At 35.0% G+C, this 21,828-nt stretch overlaps 1 protein-coding gene across 3 annotated transcripts in view; it reads right to left on the bottom strand.

The window, feature by feature from the left end:
- LOC149790580 (dnaJ homolog subfamily C member 13-like) overlaps positions 1-21,828 on the bottom strand; it is a 205,118-nt gene that overhangs the window by 137,651 nt on the left and 45,639 nt on the right. For all 3 annotated transcript variants that reach the window (XM_089972669.1, XM_089972671.1, XM_089972670.1), the window contains exons 14-22: positions 20,721-20,893; positions 18,359-18,458; positions 14,268-14,375; positions 12,103-12,258; positions 11,496-11,552; positions 7,784-7,905; positions 7,117-7,192; positions 6,052-6,147; positions 1,711-1,818 (exon numbers count right to left, since the gene is read on the bottom strand). In XM_089972669.1, the coding sequence (XP_089828795.1) occupies positions 1,711-1,818; positions 6,052-6,147; positions 7,117-7,192; positions 7,784-7,905; positions 11,496-11,552; positions 12,103-12,258; positions 14,268-14,375; positions 18,359-18,458; positions 20,721-20,893 (996 nt within the window). The remainder of the gene's footprint in view (positions 1-1,710; positions 1,819-6,051; positions 6,148-7,116; positions 7,193-7,783; positions 7,906-11,495; positions 11,553-12,102; positions 12,259-14,267; positions 14,376-18,358; positions 18,459-20,720; positions 20,894-21,828) is intronic.

Below are 21,828 nucleotides of genomic sequence, written 5' to 3'. Positions count from 1 at the left end.
ATATACGAGCAGTAGATGCAATCCAAGTTAGTGTCATGTGGTAAATATGATATTAAATGACATGAGCTGTTGTTCACATTACAATACAGTGGTCCCCGACATGAATGGCTGTCCTGACCAGTGCCCACCTACATTTTATGGTCTGAATCACTTGGCAACAAGTTTGGTGCACCAAAGTACACTCTGGGATGGCCACTACCCTAACAGCACCTGCATATTAGTGCAAAAATGTAAACTTTACTCTTCAAGTGCAAGTTCAATATATGGAAATCTCATTAACATTTGTTGATTTCTAAATTCAGCACAATGACATCTGTTCCATTATGATGATAAACTACCTTTCTTTAATCCGCAGAAAATGGTCAAGTAACCCTATAATCCTTACTGATGTGTGTTCCTTAGATGTCAGGATATGTCATTTTGATAATTAATGGCCGTTATTACCACCGATAATCATCAAGACGACCAAAAGCTAACTGCTCACCCAGACATCCCCAGACCATTGTAAAAGCACAATGCATGTATGGCTTCAATTACACCAAATCTCAATTAACAGGTGGTTGTCTTCAGCAGCTTGTGTACCACAGGCTAAATCCTACTCAATGTGTTGATGTTTGTATTCAGAGCAGAACAGTGGCACACACCACTAATTCAGTCATCCACTGTGTTCAATTTACTGTGAGTACAATGCTATGAATAAAGAAAAAATGCCCATAAAATAAACAGGAATGATCTTGCAACATGTAATAACAGATTAATTACTTGACACAGTTCATATACAACTGAAAGTACAATAGACCACAGGCAAGTAATTAATACGGCACTGATAAGCTTATTATGTGACTATATTAGACTAATGAAGTGCAAACTATTCACCTTCAGTAGAGGTAGAATCAGAAATAGAAAATAGCTGGAATATACTTTCCTGGGGTGAGAAGATTCCAAAGAACAGATCAATAGATGACAAGGAACAAGTGAAATTCTGTATTTGTGATGCCCTGAGAAAGTGTGTTCTGTGGTACTAGTGGAAGTAGTGATGACTCACCGGATCTGGCAATAATCCTCAATCAAGTGGAGACCACTCTAATCTGACTTCTACCTTGGTAAACTGATATTAACACTTCTGTTGTTACAACAAGCCAAATGTCATAGCAAATTACTTTTTCACTTTTGGATTTGATTTGCAAGAGAGTGTCTGGAAGCAATCACCTGCCTGAACCAGCCATACTATTAGGATTAACTGTGCAAAAGTATCAGAGAAATAACTTCTATTAAGCAGTAACCTGTCTTAAATGAACATTTATTTTACTTTTCATATGGCTACTTAACACAGGTTTGACTGCATGTTAAACATGACTGTTACTTTACTAATAAAAAAAGCAACAAGCCTGCTTGTCATCATGAAAACTGCCAGTATTACCATCACCATAACTATTATAATCATGATCATCACCACTATTATCAACTTCATCACCTTCATCACCATTGCCATCATCACCACTATCACTACCACTACCTTCACCATCATCACCACCTTCACAACCATCATCATCATTTCCATCTCCACTATTGTCATCATCATAATCATTGCTACCATCTCAATCTTCATCATCAATATCAATGTCACAATCAAAACCATTATCATCTTTATCATCCATATTATTACCATCCCCATCATCAAAGAAAAATAAAGTGGAAAAGAATTATCACCTGCTTTGTTTCCAATCCAATTTTGGCTCGCCAATGCTGCAGGAATTCTTCTACCTTTTTCTCAATCATCTGCAGCTGGAGGTTTTTCTTGTTCCTGTTCTGATGTTCCTGTAAAACCGTTCTGATTAACATTATTATCATTATCATTATCATCATCAACATTATTATTATTATTATTATTATTATTATCAATATTATTATTATTAAATTATTATTATTATCATTATTATTATTATCAATATTATTATTAAATTATTATTATTCTTGTTATCAATATTATTATTATTATCAATATTATTATTATTATTAAATTATTATCATTATTATTAGTATTATCAATATTATTATTAAATTATTATTATTAATATTATTATTATTAAATTATTATAATTATTATTATCAATATTATTATTATTATTATTAAATTATTATAATTATTATTATTATCAATATTATTATTATTATTATTATCATTATTATTATTATCATCTCTACTAGTGATAGACCTTAAGACCTTATGGGATAGTCAGATGTCTATCACCTGTCCATCTGTTAGTACAAATTTGTTATCATTATTCCTCCTAAACTATTAGGAGAAATGCAATGAAACTTGACACATACATTCACCCCAGGATCTAGTTGATCCTAAATGAAAATGGTTCTGCTTGCTCATCCAATATGGCAACCATTAGCCATCTTGGAGATCTTGTCATCACTACTCCTCCTCCAAGGATAGGATAGTTATATCAACATGGGGATTTCACTAAAAGATTTGTGGTGTCTAGTTGGTCATAATGAAAATGGTGCCAAACAGACATATAATATAGTTGACAAGGTGGCATTAATATTGTTATTGCTACTACTACTACTACTACTACTACATGAGTCATATCAGCATGTTTTTGCTAAAAATCCTCTTGCATTTAGCTGCTCGTGAATGAAAATGGCTCCAATAATGATGTCCAATATGGCCACAATGGCAGTCATCTTGAAAATCTTATTGCCACTCCTCCAGAATGGGATCATATCAACATGTTCGAAGATTTCTTATGACGTCTAGCTGGTACTAAATGAAAATGGTAATGATCTAACATCCGATATGGTCAACATGGCAGCCCTTTTGAATATCTTTTACAAAACCTACATGAACAAAGTCATATTGACAAGTTTTTTTTTGTGAGAGGACATCTTATGATGTCCAGTTGGAATTAAATGAAAATGGTGCTGATCTGACAGAATATGTGGCCAAACGATTTAAAAAAATATTTCCAAAGATCTTATTGTTATGGATCTAGATAAATAAGGATTATAACTCAAGGCATATAAATATACATTAATAAACACAATGGATGGAGTTTACTATGTATGCATAGGGAAAACATGACCAACGAAATCAATTTCTGATAATTACTTAGCGTTTGATTTTTTCTGGATAGTGACCAAAATGAGGTGTCATGAGTCTCACATCTATAAAAATGAATAACTTGACTTATTCGTTACTTGGAATTAAAAATAACCCCCCAAACCTTTTGGATCATGTTTACAATAACATTTACATCAACACAGCAGATCTATGTCAGCTGATATATAGCAAAGAAAGAATTAGTTCAGAGATTAGAGATTAAACAGAACATATGCTGTAAATTTCATGATACATCATATAATATTTAAATCACACTCTATCCACAAAATTAGTCGTTACTCAAAGCTGTACAAAATTCCTTTCCCCTTCCTGGAATATGAGGCCCCGAATATCCTACATCCCTAACTTTTATGGCTGCAAAATTCAATTTAGTAGTATTATAATTAATTTCAAAATGAGTAACAAGGGTTTAACTGTATGTATCACTGACAGCATTTCTACTGACTGTTTAATCCATATAAACTTCTGATCTCACTTAAAGCAAGATAACACAGGTTTAACTGTAAACTTCTGATCTCACTTAAAGCCAAATAACACAGGGTTAACTGTATATATCACTGACAGCATTACTACTGACTGTTTAATCCATATAAATTTCTGATCTAACTTAAAGCCAGATAACACAGGTTTAACTGTAAACTTCTGATCTCACTTAAAGCCAAATAACACAGGGTTAACTGTATATATCACTGACAGCATTTCTACTGACTGTTTAATCCATATAAACTTCTGATCTAACTTAAAGCCAGATAACACAGGTTTAACTGTAAACTTCTGATCTCACTTAAAGCCAAATAACACAGGGTTAACTGTATATATCACTGACAGCATTACTACTGACTGTTTAATCCATATAAATTTCTGATCTCACTTAAAGCCAGATAACACAGGTTTAACTGTACAGTAGTCCCCCTCTTGAACGGCCCCCCTGACCAGCGGCCACCCGCTCCTTACGGCCAGAATCCATTGGCACCGACGAGTTTGTGTTCAAAAGTACCCCTCGCGAAAGGCCACCCGGCTAACGCGACCAGCGGCCAGCATATTAGTGCAAAATCATAAAATTTACCCCTCACAAGCGGCCGCATTTTATTTGAATATGTATCCAGAACCAGTATTGTATTCATAACGTGTGTTAAGTAATCCGATTTCTGTTTCCCGATGTCAGGTTTTCGTTACTGAAAGAAGTGTTGAGTAAAGTACATTTACCACTAAGGTTAATATTATATCATTTACGCCTCACGAGAAGCCAAATTTATTCCATAAAAACCGAGAAAGACTCAAATTTTAATCCATACGAAAGGGTACGTACATGTAATCCAATTAGCCTTACTACTGTGTTATCATAAGATGTCCGGTTTAGTCACTCTGATAATTGTTAAGAAAACAATTATCGAACAGTAGTAACAGTTGAGAAGTGGCAGTATTGATGTACAATACCCAAGTCAGCAGGAAAACGGTTTAATGGCCTTTATGGCTTCCCTTAGTAAGATGTTGTGCTTGTTCACTTTGGTAATCAGTGGCTATTACTACTGACAATAATTGTCAAAATTACGAATCCTAGCGGCCGCGAGGTCAAATCTGCATGATGTTAATGGTACATATCGAACCGTTTTGGCTTCTCTCACTTAGTGTAAAGAAATGTATAAAAACAATAGGGTACCAGACTGCGACTAACGAATCACGTGACAAGATCACTTCCTTTAAAAAAACACGGCAATTTGTTTAGATGCATACAAAATTGTTTTATCAGTATTGTAGTTGGCAACATGAATAACTTACTGCAAAAAGATCAACATGTCATCGAGGAAAATAAAAATTCTCAGTTTAGAGGAGAACGTGAAAGTAATTCAACTGACTGGGGGGGGGGGATCGTCGAGGAACCTTGCAGAAAACTAACATCGGGAAGACTCAGATAAACAATATCGTGAAAGATAATGAAACAATTCTGCAGAAGTGGAAAGGGGAAATGGACGGAGAAAGGAAGATTGTTTGAGCCAGGAGACGTTTGTATCCTGATTTGAAACACAAGAAAAAGCAAAAATTTTGTCTGTTGAACTGGGATATGACGACTTTACCGCAAGTAACGGATGGTTGCACAGATTTCAAGTGCGACACAATATCAAGTATTCTGTCATTAGCGGCGAATCAGCTGATGTTAATAATGAAGTTGTCGAAGATTGGAACAAAAGACTAAACGATATATGCAGGGGATATGACAGCAAGGATATTTTTAATGTGATGAGACTGGTTTGTTTTTTAGACTGTTACCAACAAAGTGACGTGATGTGAACTGTAACATAATTATAAAGACAGTTTTATAACTGTGTCAATGGTTATTCATAGCATTCTTTTGCAAATGATGACAAAGTTTGTTTTACATTTATTTCACATCATGCATGTGATTTTTTAATTAAAATATTAAATATTTAAAATTAAATGTACTTGTGACTTTTTTCATATGTATTTACTATTCGCATTTGTCATCCCCCTCTAGAAAGGCCACCCGCATTATAAGGCCACTTTCCTGCTGCATTAGGGGTGGCCTTATAAGAGGGGGACTACTGTATATATATCACTGACTATTACTACTGACTTTAATCCATATAAACTTCTGATCTCACTTAAAGCATGATAACACAAGTTTAACTGTATGCATCACTGACTGTATTACTATAGATTCTTTAATCCATATAAACTTCTGATCTCACTTAAAGCCAAATAACACCGGGTTTAACTGTATGTATCACTGATTGTATAACTATTGCCTCTTTAATCCATATAAATGTCTGATCTCACTTAAAGCCAGATAACACAGGTTTAACTATATATCACTGTGTAACTACTGTTTAATCCATATAAACTTCGGATCTCACTTAAAGCCAAATAACACAGGTTTAACTACATATCACTGGCTGTACCTGTGCTAGCTTCAGGTTATCTCTCACATTCAGTTTATCTTCTTCAGTAACTGGTACTTCATCTGTAGAATCTAGACATGCTAGTAATCCACTGGGCTGTGTTAAAAAAATGAAACATGGCAGTCATATATAAAGTATCCAGAAAAGCCATTCCTGTCTATCTAAGTAATATCTTTCACCAGAGAGATGCTGATGGTACTCAAAATTTAAGGTCCATAAGAAGTAAAAGTTACATTATACCAAGGCCAAAGAAGGAATTGTTTAAACGTTTTCAATATACTGGTCCACTGGTATGGAACAACATTCCCAGTGACATCAGGCAGGCTCCAAGCATTTCTTCTTTTCATAATCACCGTCTCAAATGGATGAAATCTTTAGACAACTGAACAGTTCTAGTACAATAAATACCACCTGGTTTTCTGTAATTTAGCATCATTTTCACAGTTGAATTTTTCAATGCAGGATGATATTTTATATATGTCTATGTGTTGACAGATGCCTGTGCATATGTTCCAGGCTTGATACTTTGATTTTTAAAACCACTTAAATATCTAGTGTCAAGCCAGACTCTTCATATCATGTTGTAAATACTGTATATATTTATTGTACATAGCAGATAGAAGGCCTCAATGTAGATTAGTTCTGCAACTAACTGAGTTACCTTCTCTAAAAAAAGTCTTTATTATTATTATTATTATTATTGAAAATTTTAACGTAACTGTTTGCATTGAACCCTTTACACTTATGACAATCAGAACTTAGTTGTAACAGTATAAAGACTGATCTGCATCTGTCAATGACTCTAGTACCTGTTGGTTAAACTCTTGTATTTAAGCCAGCTCAAAAGTGAATGGAACATGAAATACTTTACCTGCACTGTCATGGTCATGCACAGGCAAAATATTCTACCCAACTTGTGATTTGTCAAAACGACACACATGAATTGTCAAGAGTACTCCATAAATATTGTTAAAAACTGATATACCATAAAATAACATTAATAAAATTTAATCTGAGTAATCCAAAACTAGACTAATAAAATGAAAGCAGAAGGATGGAGTTTACCATTATCCTACGAAGCAATCCCATGGCAGTAGGATGACCTGTGACCCATAGGCCCACAAGATGTCGACTTAGCTGCCTGGAACACAAAAAGAACATGTACATAGGAAGCACCTGTTTAGCATTATTTGCTGGGCAGTGATACTGATACACAATCTTAAACATCTTCCCCAGACAGTAGTAGTTAAGAATGTATATTTCTCATCCAATATTATGGAAAAGGAAGCCTGAACACTTCCACTATGACTCTATGTATCAAAGACATAAATAGTAGAGTATTCTAGTAAATTAATTTTTGCATGACCCAATTTTTGCGACAAGAACCAAACCACTAAATATTTCCAAATCTCTTGCGACACTTTCTGCTGACTTTCTCATTTCAATTTAGCTGGATTGTTACCACAATTATTAAAACTGCATACAAATGTTTCTTTTTCATTATCTTAAGAGATACAAATTGGAAGTTTTTTTTATGTCTAGTCTCTCCAAGTTCATAATGATACAATACACCTGGTAAAATATCATGTAGATTACATTATAAAGAGTGCATAATTTCAAGCTGCATGGTATGCAATGCTTTTTCAAGTTCAGACTACTTTAAGGTATAAATTACTAAAATGTGCAGCTGTTTTATGTTAAAAATAATTTTTGAAATGAAATCTATTCCTACCTGTTGGTCAGCATGCGATTGTCAGTGCTCTGTGTAAACATGGCAGCATGGAGATGTTTGGGCAGTGCCCCCTCAGATAAAGCCAGGTCCTGCATTTTGGCTGCAATCTCTGCATCCCCTTCCTAACAAATAACACTACCACATATAGTTGCATAAAAGTCAAAACCAACTGCACAAAATATTAGCCTCGATCTGTACACTATACGCACCAGAAAATCAGGGACTATTTTGTTTGTTCTACTGATTACTCCTAACAAACTGTATAGACCCAGGTCTGCTGAAACAGTGAGATGGAAGATCTGGGTCTGTCAAGTTTGCAGCTGAACTTGATTAATAACCGAGTACATGTGATAAGTAGCATGAATATTTTTTATATTGCATTGACCAAGTGGCCTAAGATGCTCACTTGCACATTTCACCTCTGTCCACACAAGTTTGAGACCTGGGTTGACCAACATGGATACATGAAAAATCTTGTCAGTGGCTTTCCAGTAGTCAGTGGTTCTTCCCCCACTAAACAAAACTGGCTGACACATATAGCCTATGGTGTTCAGAATACTGGAATTAAACCTCATAAAACCAAAACTATTTTTATGGGTATAAATTGTCATGGTTTTGCATAACCAATACTTTATTTATTATGTTACAAAACGTTTTGTTAACACACTGATTCAGCTACAAGAAATGCACAAAAAAAAAAGAAGGTCCAATCCATTCATCAATGGGGAACCAAATATTCATCCTAGTTGCACACATCAAAAGATGGTGGTGACATCTCTCAAATGGGGGTGGTCAGCCTGAGGACAAGTTCTTGTTAATGAAACAAAGGCAGTAGATAAGTGTGTAGCACTCTTACAGGACTCCTCAATTTTCTCTGCATTGTCCCTAACTGTACATGGAGTTGACTCACTGAGCCTTGTAGCACATCTAACATCCTTTGTCTTCTCACCTCTTTCATATCTCTCCAAAACTTCACGTTTGTCTTCCAGAGTTACAGCTTTTGTTTCTTTTTAGAGATGGAAGCACTTGCAGAATCACTCATCCTGAACACTTAATGAAGCATAAGGGCTAAGGGCTAAGAGGGCTCTTAAATGAGAGCATTAAGCAGAGATGCTGGTTCCACAATGGTGACACTGAGATGAAGCAAAGCTTCTAGAATCCTGCTTGAGAACCCATGATACATGTTCGCATATATACTTGAATGACATATATCAATGGGTGTATTTTTCTGCTTCGGTGTTATTGTTAATTCATGTAAATGCAATATTTGCTTTTTCTGCTTGGGTGTTAATTATTAATTTGTGTAAATGCAATATCTGCTTAAGTCGAATACATGTGAATCAGGAGATTACTCTAACTGAAAATAGATTTAATCATTGACTGCAATGGAAACAACACTGTTGCTAGAGAAAACCATATCAAGCATAATTGTGGTATATGTTCAATAAAAATTCCAAACAAATTTTATCAAAAATGGCTCAAATATTCAGAAGAAATAAAAATATGTTTTCCACAGAGCTGCTATGGGAGCCATACTATTGCTAGACAGCCACCATGGAAGCAAACAAATCTGGTAGGACATGCCATATGAATCATCCCTCCATTCCTACTAAACTGAATTAAAATTGGCTCAATCCACACTATTGCTGGAGTGGAGGGGTGGGGGTGGGGGTAGAGCACAAAATCTGATTGAGCATAACCAGAAAAACATTTCTAGCAAGTCTGAACAAAATGGCTCGGTTTAAAACTGGTTTTCTACATGGTTGCTATGGAAACCACACCTATGCCAGGAGAGCCATTGCAAAGCTAATTCAAACAGCATATTCAATGACACATTCCTGCCAAGTTTGATCAAAATTGGCTCAGCTGTACTGGATACGTCATACTAGATCTCTACCTAAGAAATCTGGCAGTCCACCTGGTATTGAGAAAACCACACCATTACTTGAGTAGCTTTCCAATTTTAACAGTGCATGTCTTAAGAAACATTAAAGCCAAGTCTCATAAAAAAATGAGAGCAATCATTCTGAAATCAGGTTTTCTATAAGGTTGGTGAAGAAGCCACATCACTGCTAGGGAAGCAATCCCAGACAAAAAATTTTGAGCATGTCCTAAGAAACATTCCAACCAATTTGATCAATTTTAACTAAACCATTGTCATGGGTACCACCTGGGCATAAATCAATTTGACTCTGTTGTAAAAAACATATTTCTGTATTTGATAAAAAATGACCCAGTTATTCTGGCGAAATTTTGAAAATATAATTACTATATGATTGCTACAGTGGCCACAAAACTGCTAGGGGGAGCCAAAGGAATGTTCCTAAAAAGTTTGATCCAAACTGGCCCATCAATGTTTGAGGCGCTAAAAATAGCGAATGTGGACAAACAGACCAATGAACAGTGGATTCAGGCAATCTAAAAATAAATAATTAAATTAATAAAATTTGTGTAGTCTGATGTTAAAATTATTAAATTCTATGCTGAAAAACAACTGGAACTCTCACAAATAATGAGAGTCCCAAGTTGGTGTGAGATAGCCCATCATCAGGATGACTTCTGCCAAAAAATCAAAAGCAAGCTGAGTTGACCAAGGACTTGGAATCAGCAGAATGTATTCAATACACATTTCCACCAATAATGCTGATTGTTATGAAAACAATTTTTTCAGTGTTTGTTTTCTGTACCTTTGTCTATATCTGACAGCATATTAGCATTATTTTCCCAATATGTAAAGGTGTTTATGCCAGTATCATGTCAAAGATGGTTGACCACTTCTTAGAAAATCTTCTAAATAGGTTTTTATTATATAAACCTTAAAGTCCTTTATGCCATGATGTATTCTGCCAAATTTGGTCCAATTCTGCTACATGGGTTTTGAAAAAAATCATGTCAAGGTTTATTTTTAGAACTGTTGGCCGTATCTGATGGCAGGTTAGCTTCATTTGTACAAATCTACAAGACCTTCATGCAATGACGCAGTCTAATTTGGTCAAATTCTGCTGTTTTGTTTGTGAGAAGATGTTAATGTACATTCTTTTCTATATATAGTAATGTTAGTCATATCTAATGGCAGATGGGCATCATTCATGCCAACCTGAAAGCCTTTTATGCCTGGATACTGTAATGCTTCCAATCTGCTTTAATCAGTTTCCATCTCTGGTCTGTCCCTTGATGTTTAGGTGTATTACTTTTTTGAATATAATGGAAACTGGTCTCTACCTCTGTGGTCACCATCAACTTCCCAAGAAAAGTCCATACAAAATGATGGATAGCACATGTCTAGTCTAGTCCATTAATATACTAATTATGCTATACTTTGTTTCCATTATAATTTTTTAAAAAAATGAATGCAGGAAATGTTAAGTATCAAAAAGTACTTCTATGCAACTTGATTGACATATGTACCAAGTTTTGTTCAAATAACTTCAACAGTTTGAGAGTTATGCTCCAGAAGAAAAAAAAAACATTACAGAAGAAAATACAGACACATAGTGATAGCAATATCAACCCAAGATTACATATCCTGATGTTAAAAAGGCACATACTGTTTTGAAACAAAGTTACACAAATATATTGACTAATGCTCTGAGAGAAGCTAGTGGAAAACATATTTCTGCCTTATTTTCATAAATCTGCACATTTTGCATATTTAATGAAACTTTACAAAAGAGTCTATAAACACAAAAAGACCATTTTTGACAAGCCTTACCTCTATAATGGCCTTCATCACCAAGCCTGCTCCTTTAACTATAGTCATGGATGGATGCTACAAAAGATAAATAAGACAAAGGCTAGAGCAGCTACACTTTATAACAACAACCTGAGTTGATACATTTAAAAGTTCATCTTTAAATTTACCTTTTGCCAAACGGTTTGCCCTAAAAACTGTTAACAAATATCTTACTTAATATGAGAACCAGTTTATACGACACAGCAAAATTGCCACCAATAACAATTTTAAAATCCTAATGATTCCTAACATAGCCAACATTACAAATTTTATTTACAGATTATGATATATAGTGACTTACAAGTCCAACTGCAAACTGCAGAGATCCAGAACTGCCATTGTATAATGTACCAGATGATCTGGATCCATGCAGTTTGTAATCAGTACTACAAAACAACACAGACCCTGGGTCTATGCTTGACTACTAAGTGAATGTGATCAGTACTAAAATTTGTTTTCATGGCATGAATGACTGCTGTCCACTTTACAAAATAAATTTAATATATAATTTACACAATTTTATAAAATTTACTGAATGCAAGAGAATGCCTAAGCATACAAAAGAGACACTGCTTGCTTTTTATACCTGGAACAACTTGAAGATAATTCTGCCATTGGCTGCCACCAGTTCTAGAAGGGAGTCAAAGTGTGAACTGTCTGTTGTTTCACTGTATGGAGCACACAGTGCAAAGGTTAAGAAATCCAACAGGGAGGATATCACAAGTGCTCCTGAACCACGCACCTTAGGTAAAATAAGGATGTAGATTTAATGAATAAGCATGAAGACTGCAATCCAGCTTATTGTATTTATTTCAGTGTACATAACTGTTCTATGGCTCTGCTGGTAGATGAAGGACTGATGTGTTTGTTCTACTTAACATTTAACCAAAAAGTGCAGACAATGATCCACATACTGGAAAACCAATCACAAATGTTTAATATTCAAAAGTTCATTTCTGATTGGTTGATAGTGGAAACTAAGTTTCAAGTTTTAGGATCAACATGCCTGACTCCTGTCTTGACACTTTACTCAAACATTTTCTGACCAATCAGAAGGTCGCATTTGTACATTTCAAGAGATTTCCAAATCTGGAATACCATTTTATAAATTAAAATGTTTAGCAATGTTCTTTGATGTAGATGCATGGATATATGTTGATTACAGTTTGGTATACTTTGACGTAACATAAAATTGTTAATTAACTAAATAACAAAAACTGTCTCTTAAGGATACTTTCTTATGAAATAACTGAGGATGTAACTAACAGCTGATATTTTTGACATGGGTGGTGCACAAATGTATTGGGTGGTGCACATCGTCTTGCACTACTCTTCCTTGAATATCCATCTACATGTAAAAGAGAAAAGTACTGGAAACTTACCATCATTTTTTGTCCACAAACGAATGGATGAATCAGTATTTAACCTGAGCATATATCGGCCCCATTTTAATAGTCATCTACATTGGCACTATTAGAGTATGACTGACTTCAGAGTTATCAACAAGTCTCAATGACCTTGACCTTAATATCCTAGAAGCTAAATTGTTCTTTATTACACTAAGTGCAGGCCACCCACAAAGATTGGTCATGCAACTTACTCTAGAAAAATAGATATTCTGCAAAACTATTTTCTGTTTGAGCCACAAAGACCCAAAATCAAGAAGCCTCTTTCATATCTTATCGCCACAAAATTTGGTCCAGTTATAGGGTCTACAATTTGTATTCTTTCATTCAATAACCAGGACCTTTAACCTTTTAATTCCCTACAAATCATTTTTTTTTAATTCTGTAAAGCACTACTGATCATCCCTTATCTCATCCAACATATTCTTAACTTTAAAAAGATCCCACACTTCTAACATTTTTTAGTCATTTACCACCACAAGTAAAATAAATTAAGCCTCTTTCACTTGACATCTTGTAGCACTACTTTAAAGTATAGACTGGGCCACTAACCAAATCTGCAATACTGAAGAACCAGTTGTTTTCTTGGAAATTTGTGACATACAGCTGCTATGAATAAAACATAATGATAGTTTTAAGAAAGTACATGTAGGTGTATCATGGACAACACTACTCTTAGTTTACTCTTTCATAACAGACTCTTGTCTAGAATATTCTAAAATTTATGCAATGTGTGGGATTAAAGACATGAGAGTATGAAACTCAACTTCTTACTGCTTTTTTCATGTACCATAAAAGCATGATCCACATATTGGTGAGTGTAAGATGTATTTAGATGAAAACAGCTTAATGATTATGCATGAAGTGTAATAGCATGTACTCAGTGAAAACACTACTACAAGATAAACACAATTTAAAACACAGACAGAAGACAAACACAATTAATCCACACACAGTCCCCTGAATTGCACTACTCTTTCATTCATAAGTTAGAATATGGGAGTGTGTACATGTTTAAACATAAACAGCAGTGACAAAATAACTTGCAAATTTCAGCACAAAATTCTAGTATTTACATACGTTTGTCATACAGCTTATAAAATTCATCTTAGTACACTTTGTAATGATGGGACATGCAGATGTTGATTGCTTTCTTGCTTTCAGTACTTTATTTGAACATATCCAAAGCAAACGGGACCTAAGTGCCCTTTCACAGCAAGCACTGAGGCTACTGACTGGACTCGCCTTAATAGGTACTGAATCTAGTACTCTTTAAGTACAAGTCTAATGCTCTACCAAATAGATACAGCAAATCATGTGTGAAACACATCTAGATTTAACTTACCACATGTTCATTAAAAATCTCTAACAAAGTCTGTAGAAATTTCTTGGAGGACAGAAGTGACAATTTGTTGAGCTGTTCTTGTCGGAGATCATACTCATCATGCATTGGCTGGAAAAAAGAAACATTGTTTTCATCAAAACTGCACACCATTCTACTCTGAAAACTAATTTGTAATGTGGAGAATCATAATGCATAGTCTTCAAGAAATAAATAATTTAATGACAGCAATTTTTATTATTCTACTAGCAATTCTAATACAAGTTTTCTACAGAACTCTGCGTCCATAAGATGTATCCCACCACACACTCCCATTTAAGAACTGCAAAGAGTTTAAGATAAAACAGTAGCACAAATCCTGCTGCCCCCATCATTGTAGCTGCCAGAAACTTATACCTCTCACCATGCTTAAGCAGGTAAAATAACACCCACCCTAAAACAATGAAAACCACTTGAAGATAGTGCTGTGATGTGCATCTACACCAATGAATCTCTGTTTCTTTGTGTGCCACCTTTCTGTTTCCCACAAACTATGTCAATTGGTTCTGCACTATATGTTTGCCCATACCATATTCAAGTCTGATCTTCAATCTTCCTTTTCAAAACTGGACAAACTTTATATTGTTTTTAATTTGTTCAGGTTTGAGACTCTTACTTTATTCCCAATGGTATCTGGAGTATGCTAAACTTGTACAGGGTTCATAATGAACTCTGAATGTTAAATTCAAAGACTTTTCACAAACTTTCAAAAAACCACAAACATAGATTTCCAAGATCTATTTTCACTAAAATTGTGTACACAGGTTATATGAGTAAACAACGAATGCAAAATACTACAATACTGTTTAATGATTAAATTCAACTATAATTAATTTCCTAAAATTGCTTTATAATGATCTGGAAGATAGGTTAACATTCATTGTTATTTCAGAAATATGTAACCTATGTATCAGATTTAATAAATAAACTGTTCTCTTAACAGACACCAGCACTGCTTTAAATGCATTATTACAGTTGCTGTTTTTTCTCTTCAATCACTTTGGAAAGAGAAGACACCGCTGTCATCTATTCCTCTGCTCTTCTCCTAAGATCATTTGACTGTGACAAGCACAGTGAGTCCTTTTAACTCTGCTTCTTCTGCCTTCTGAACAGAGGAAGCATGTAGGCTGGCAATGTCAGCTTAAAGAGACAGCTCTTTGGCTATAAGTTCTTCCACTCCATCCATGGCTAACTCCCGTTTCTTTCCTTTTCTGATTTTCTCATGTTCCTCCTCTGCTATTTTCTTATCCAGATAGGCATGGTATTTAAGACTTGCAGAGGAGGCATATGTCATCATTGCTTTGATGAAGAGTACATGTGTTACTGAAGTTGCTGCCAAAGCCAAATTTTGAAGGCCCAACAAATGATCATTTGTTATTGTTGCAGCAATGAAACTGAACGGGTCATCAAAAGAAAGAAACCAGGAAAACTCGACTATAGTCTGACTATACATCCCCATTTATTTGCACCCCCTACCGATTTCAATAATGAAAACTTTTTATGTGCTAAAAAGTGCACTGAACTAAGTCAATTGAATCACTGATTTGTAATTTATAACCTGACTGTGACCAGAATGGTACTAATACTGGCATCCCCTGCACCTTTCATGCTTAACGGACTTTCCATTCTAACATGGCGCCATGTGGCGTACACTATGGGATAATTTATTTCCATCAGACAACATAATGACATAGTTCATCCTATTCGGTAACTGTCAGATAATTCCATAAATTACAATAATGTTGAGAGTTTGTAATTATATCCCTTTGCACAAATGGACATAGAAATTAAACCGCCTGTTAAATCCAAGTTAAAGGCAAATTTATTGATGTCATTCATTTTCTTTGCTTGATTCAACATTGCAAATATCAGAAGCAGATGACATATGTATGTACATCTGTAGTCGTGCACAAACCCCTTTGCTGAAAACAGACTTGTTCAGGAACTGGAAATGGATCTTGAGCATGTCCGCCTATTATACTGAAAACTTCCGTTAAGCATGAAACGCGCAAATGATGACACTGTTAGGGCAACTCTACTCACAGTCAGGTTAGAAATTATAAAAATCAATGAATGAATTGACTAAGTTCCTTGCACTTTTATCACATTAAAGGTTTCCATTATTGAAATCGGTAGGGGGTACAAACAAACGGGTTGGTATAGTCAGACTATACATTCAAATCTAACAACCTTGGACAATTTTATTTGTGATTATGAAAGAAATTAAAAACTTTGGGTTTATTTCAATTTTCAAAGATTTTAAAGACCTCAGGGTAATCTACTCGAGTTGCCCAAATTTTCAAGGCCGTGAAAATGCTACCTCATTTTTCCCAAACTCTCAAAGACCTTCAAAGGCCATACAAACCCTGTTGTACATGTGAAAAAGGTGGAGCCAGGCTTAGTGACTTTCAAAAACCTTCAATTTGACACAAAATCGGCACATTCTTTATATGTGCAGACAGGTGAGACCTATCTTTTCTATCTGCTAATTCACAAAGGACAATAAGCCATAATTTGGGCTGTTGTAGAATTTAAAGAAGTGAGGTGGTAAAATGACAAATAATTAGTTAAACATGGCGAGTGGAGGTAATCCATACAAGTCCAAATAAAAATGTTTTCGTGGATCTTTGAAAGTGTAGCTTGCTACATTTACCTCAAGGAAATTAGTAAATCTTCTAATAAAAACTTCATGGCAATTCAGGACCAGACTGAGCCCAAAAGAAATCTTCTAATGAAAACTTCATGGCATTTTAGAAGGAATCACAATAAGCTTTTCAAGATGGCTGGAAAGGGACATCATTTTCATTTAGGAATAACAAGATAGACCACTCTGGTGGTCTAAATGGTCAGAGCATCCACCTTGGATGCAGGAGGTCATAGGTTCAAATCCCAGCTGAGTCATACCAAAGACAACAGCTTTTATACTAAAAGCTGCCTCTCTTGGTGCTCAGCATTAAGAGGTCAGTTGTTAGGATTGGCTGGTCTGGTGTCAGGATAATGTGACTGGGGGTGACATGATGCCAATGTCTGCGGCATAATGACCGAGTACTAAACATCACTATAAACTGCCACACTGCAGATATCGTAGCGATATGATTCAGATTGTAAAAGTTACTTTAAAAATCCAAATCACACACACACCAACCAAACATAAAAAGAAGTCTTTTAGTGAAAAACCCATGTTGATATAAGCATCCATTACTTACAGGTTGCAATTTTTCAAGATGGCTATACTAGTGGGTATATTGGATTTCCAAACAACACAATTTTTATTCAGGACTGACTAGACCTTGTGCTGAATGTGTGAGTGTACAATTTCATGGCAATCCTTCAAGTAGTCTAGGAATTACAAAAATCAAACTTGTGTTAATGGGCAGACAGATAATGGTCAATAGACAGATGATGGATGTCATACAACAAGCCATCTCATAAACCCTTTTAGCCTATGTCCAGTGAAGCTAAAACCTGCATTTCGATAGATAACATGGTTAAGATGCGTAATCATTCACGCTGTCTTTTTAAATGAGAAAGAACATCTTATTTTATTGAGTGCAATGATAACATGACAAAATTTTCTTTTTCTTACTGTTACAGATCATGTAAGCACAGGGGTTCTTTCCTATTACATAGTTCATTACAACATGAATCTGTGTACAACCCAGTTACATTCTGGCGACCAAATTATGATCTCAGATGTGTTTGAGTTTTGCAACAGCTTAAATTAAGGTTTTTTTCAAGATTGTGCAAAAACTTGTTGCCTGACAAGTGAGTGAAGAAACATTTTGTACAGCCCTGATGATCAGATAATCAAGTATACATAATTAACATGAATCTATATTGAAATGAACTCTTAGCATTCTTACATATTTTTATTAGTTACTTACAGTCAGGTGTGCACACATGGTTTATTTAAATAGGAGTTCAAACTGGCATAATGGGTGGTATTGATCTGGAAAGGAGTTCAGATCACCTCTAAATCCATCAATGTGTGCATTAAATTTGATTAGTTATGTGAATACAGGACAAGGCACTGATATGGGCCTGAATAGTTTTACCTGCATAAGTGTGGCCAGCATGTCAAGAGCAGCATGTTTAACACCATCGTCATTCCTCTTCAAAGCCTTTACCACCTTCAGTCCGACTTTCTCTCTCATCCTGCAGATTGGTAAGACAAAGAAAATAGCAATGTAAATCAAATTTAAATCTACTACAGCTACATGTATTAGTGAATTACAAAGGGCTCCACTCACTTCAGTTTGCTCCTTTTAGCTTTAAATAGTGGAACTTGTGTCAGGAAACCCAAATCAGGAGACGGGCATTCAGGGGCCATTACTCCTCTAAATGATATGGAATACATGATATCCAACTCTTAAAAAGGGGTGTTCACAAAAAAGAACATCCCATGTCGACATACAAGGGCCATAACTCTGTCCAAAATGAAGTAGCTGACAAACAACTCAAAAGACATATAGATTCAAGAAACTATGGTAACATCAAACTGCAATCTCCTCCGTCATTGAACTTTGATTATAATGCAGTTCTGTCTATAAAATGCTGTGTCATTGATCCCAGTGTAAAATTTCCAAATAAACAAAACAATATTCTTTTCTTTCTTCTTCCAATACTCATTGAAAATGGTTTCCTTCAAGTTGGATGTTGGCAAAATTCACTGCTCAAGAAATCTACATTTGTGTCCAATCAGCCACTATTGTATTCAGCTAAGTAAGCCACTACTGTATTCAGCTAAGTAAGCCACTATTGTACTCAGCTAAGTATCATAAGCCACTATAGTATTTAGCTACTACAGGCCATTACTGTACTCAGCTACTTTAGGCCACTACTATATTCAGCTAATATATGCCACTATTTTATTTAGTTTCTATATGCCACTATTTTATTTAGTTTCTATATGCCACTATTTAGTTTCTATATCCACTATTTTATTAATTTCTATATGCCACTATTTTATTTAGTTTCTATATGCCACTATTTTATTTAGTTTCTATATCCACTATTTTATTAATTTCTATATGCCACTATTTTATTTAGTTTCTATATGCCACTATTTTATTTAGTTTCTATATGCCACTATTTATTCAGCTACTACAGACCACTACTGTACTCAGCAACTAAATGCTACTATATCAGGAAACAAGTTATAGGCAATTATACAGTGCCACCTGCACTTAATAAGTTGTGTATCCACTGATTATCTCTCTCTAATAAAACCTCCTTGTATTATTACATCACATGACAGATGGAGAAACTATCTGAGTGAATTGTGTCATAAAACTTGTACACTGACAAACATTACTAAATTAGAAATAAACACTGGTTACAGTATTTGGGAATACAATGTGCTAAAGTTTTTAATGATTATTATGTGAATGTGACCCTACCATATGAATGCATTATTTTCTGAAGGCTATGCCCATTAACCTTTCAACACAATACATTTTGAAAGGTGCACAAAACTATCAACAATGCAGTGCAACAAATAATAACTGTCTATATTGTTAGCAAAGCTTGTGCTCTGTGCACTAAGTCATAAAGATGCTCAGCCCATGATGCAAAGGTCTCAGTGATCAAGATTTAATAAAACAAAAACTTTTCATGTTGAATAAGCTAATGAAAGCAGTAACAACTGATGGTCCAACACAAAAACAAGTACAATGTATTTAGGGACAAGTGAATTTAATGATGCAGACCGTTATTACATTCCCTCTGTATCTGATACTAGTGCTGGTCATGATAATTTTTATGACCAAATATAAATAATTTTAAAGAAAATTAATAGCATCTTCCATCCTACTTCTAACCTTAATGTATGCCTCTGAAGCTAATGTTAAAGTCTTCCCCCCCATTTTAATTGTGACTCCCCAGGTCAGAGCATAAAAGGTCTCACATGGCATGAGTTCACAAGGAGTATGTGATGCCTCCTGGATGGGGCCACAGCTCACCCCTAGCTAATTCTATAAACAGGTCTACCAAGAAAGTGACAGTATTAATTAGTCCTGAATTGACAGGTGTCTTTGTAATGGTAGACATATCACTGAGCTACCTAAGTGTATTTAGGCCCGAACAAGATTTTAGAGTTTAGGCAAAATATTGTATACTATATCCATGCTACAAAAAGTGTCCCCTTGACAAATGATAATTACATGTGGGTATTTCCCTTGAGGCAAATCTCAATATTATCGGCCAAATGTGAATTCTTTAATGTTTGCTGATATCAATTTTATACTGTGGCAAAATATGAAACTGTCACTGGTAATTTAATTTTGGAACCGGGAAAGGAGTTATATTGCTTATTGCTCAATTTGATTCATGGTTTCTAACAACTATGAAATCCACAAATAAATTGGTACCCTGCAGAAAATTGTAAATGCACAGTACTTGATGGCTCTGCCAACTTACTTGGGCAATTGTGTGAAAGCACCAAATCCTGCCTTGGATGCTACCAGTCTTCTGAGAGCATGAAATTGGGCCTCGAGGGCTTCTTCTGCAATTGCACTTTGGTCCCCCTCTCTCTCCAGCAGCCCCATCAAGGCCCCATTGATCAGCTTCTCTTTGTTCTCAGCAAATAGTTTCTGCAGTATATATACATTATGACATACATGTGCTGATCAAACTGTCCTACCGCTTAATGGTACATTACAATATTTTCAGTTAAAAAACAAATTTGATGTCATGAATACCAATGAAGTTGGAGTATGATAAATATGTTGAATGATATCTTATTTGCTAATTTGTTTGTTAAGAACATTTTAAAATTTTGTTTAACCTGAGTCTATGATTTATATAAGCACCTAATGATAGTACAATAGTCGCACCCTCTCCATTACAGCATTGCCCATTTGGCTTCTGTCATACATCTCACTAAACTGTTATAATTTTGCTTATTACTGTGTACCTAATTTCACTTAATTTTAATTCTGGACTGATGAGAACCAATTATAATAGGATTTCCTATCATTACTGACCTATACCTCAGCATAAGGCACCATCACTGATATTTTCAGACATGAATCCCAAGACTGTATTATAAAACAGTAGCATTGCTTTATCTAAATACATCAACATATGTATATATATATATATATATATATATATATATATATATATATATATATATATATATATATATATATATATCACAACACTTCCTTGGCTAATTGTCTGAAAGACACATACTAGATTAACTTGGCTAACTGCCTGAAAGACACATACCAGATTAACTTGGCTAAATGCCTGAAAGACACATACAAGATTAACTTGGCTAACTGCCTGAAAGACACATACCAGATTAACTTGGCTAAATGCCTGAAAGACACATACAAGATTAACTTGGCTAACTGCCTGAAAGACACACACTAGATTAACTTGGCTAAATGCCTGAAAGACACATACAAGATTAATTTGGTTAACTGCCTGAAAGACACATACTAGATTAGGTTGGCTAAATGCCTGAAAGACACATACTAGATTAGCTTGGCTAAATGCCTGAAAGACACATACTAGATTA

Source organism: Sinohyriopsis cumingii, chromosome 10 (genome assembly GCF_028554795.1).
Source record: "Sinohyriopsis cumingii isolate HCF-2022 chromosome 10, ASM2855479v2, whole genome shotgun sequence".
Classification (NCBI taxonomy): Eukaryota; Metazoa; Mollusca; class Bivalvia; order Unionida; family Unionidae; genus Sinohyriopsis; species Sinohyriopsis cumingii.
The sequence above is the reverse complement of the archived record's forward strand: the minus strand, read 5'-3'. Positions and strand labels throughout refer to the sequence as shown.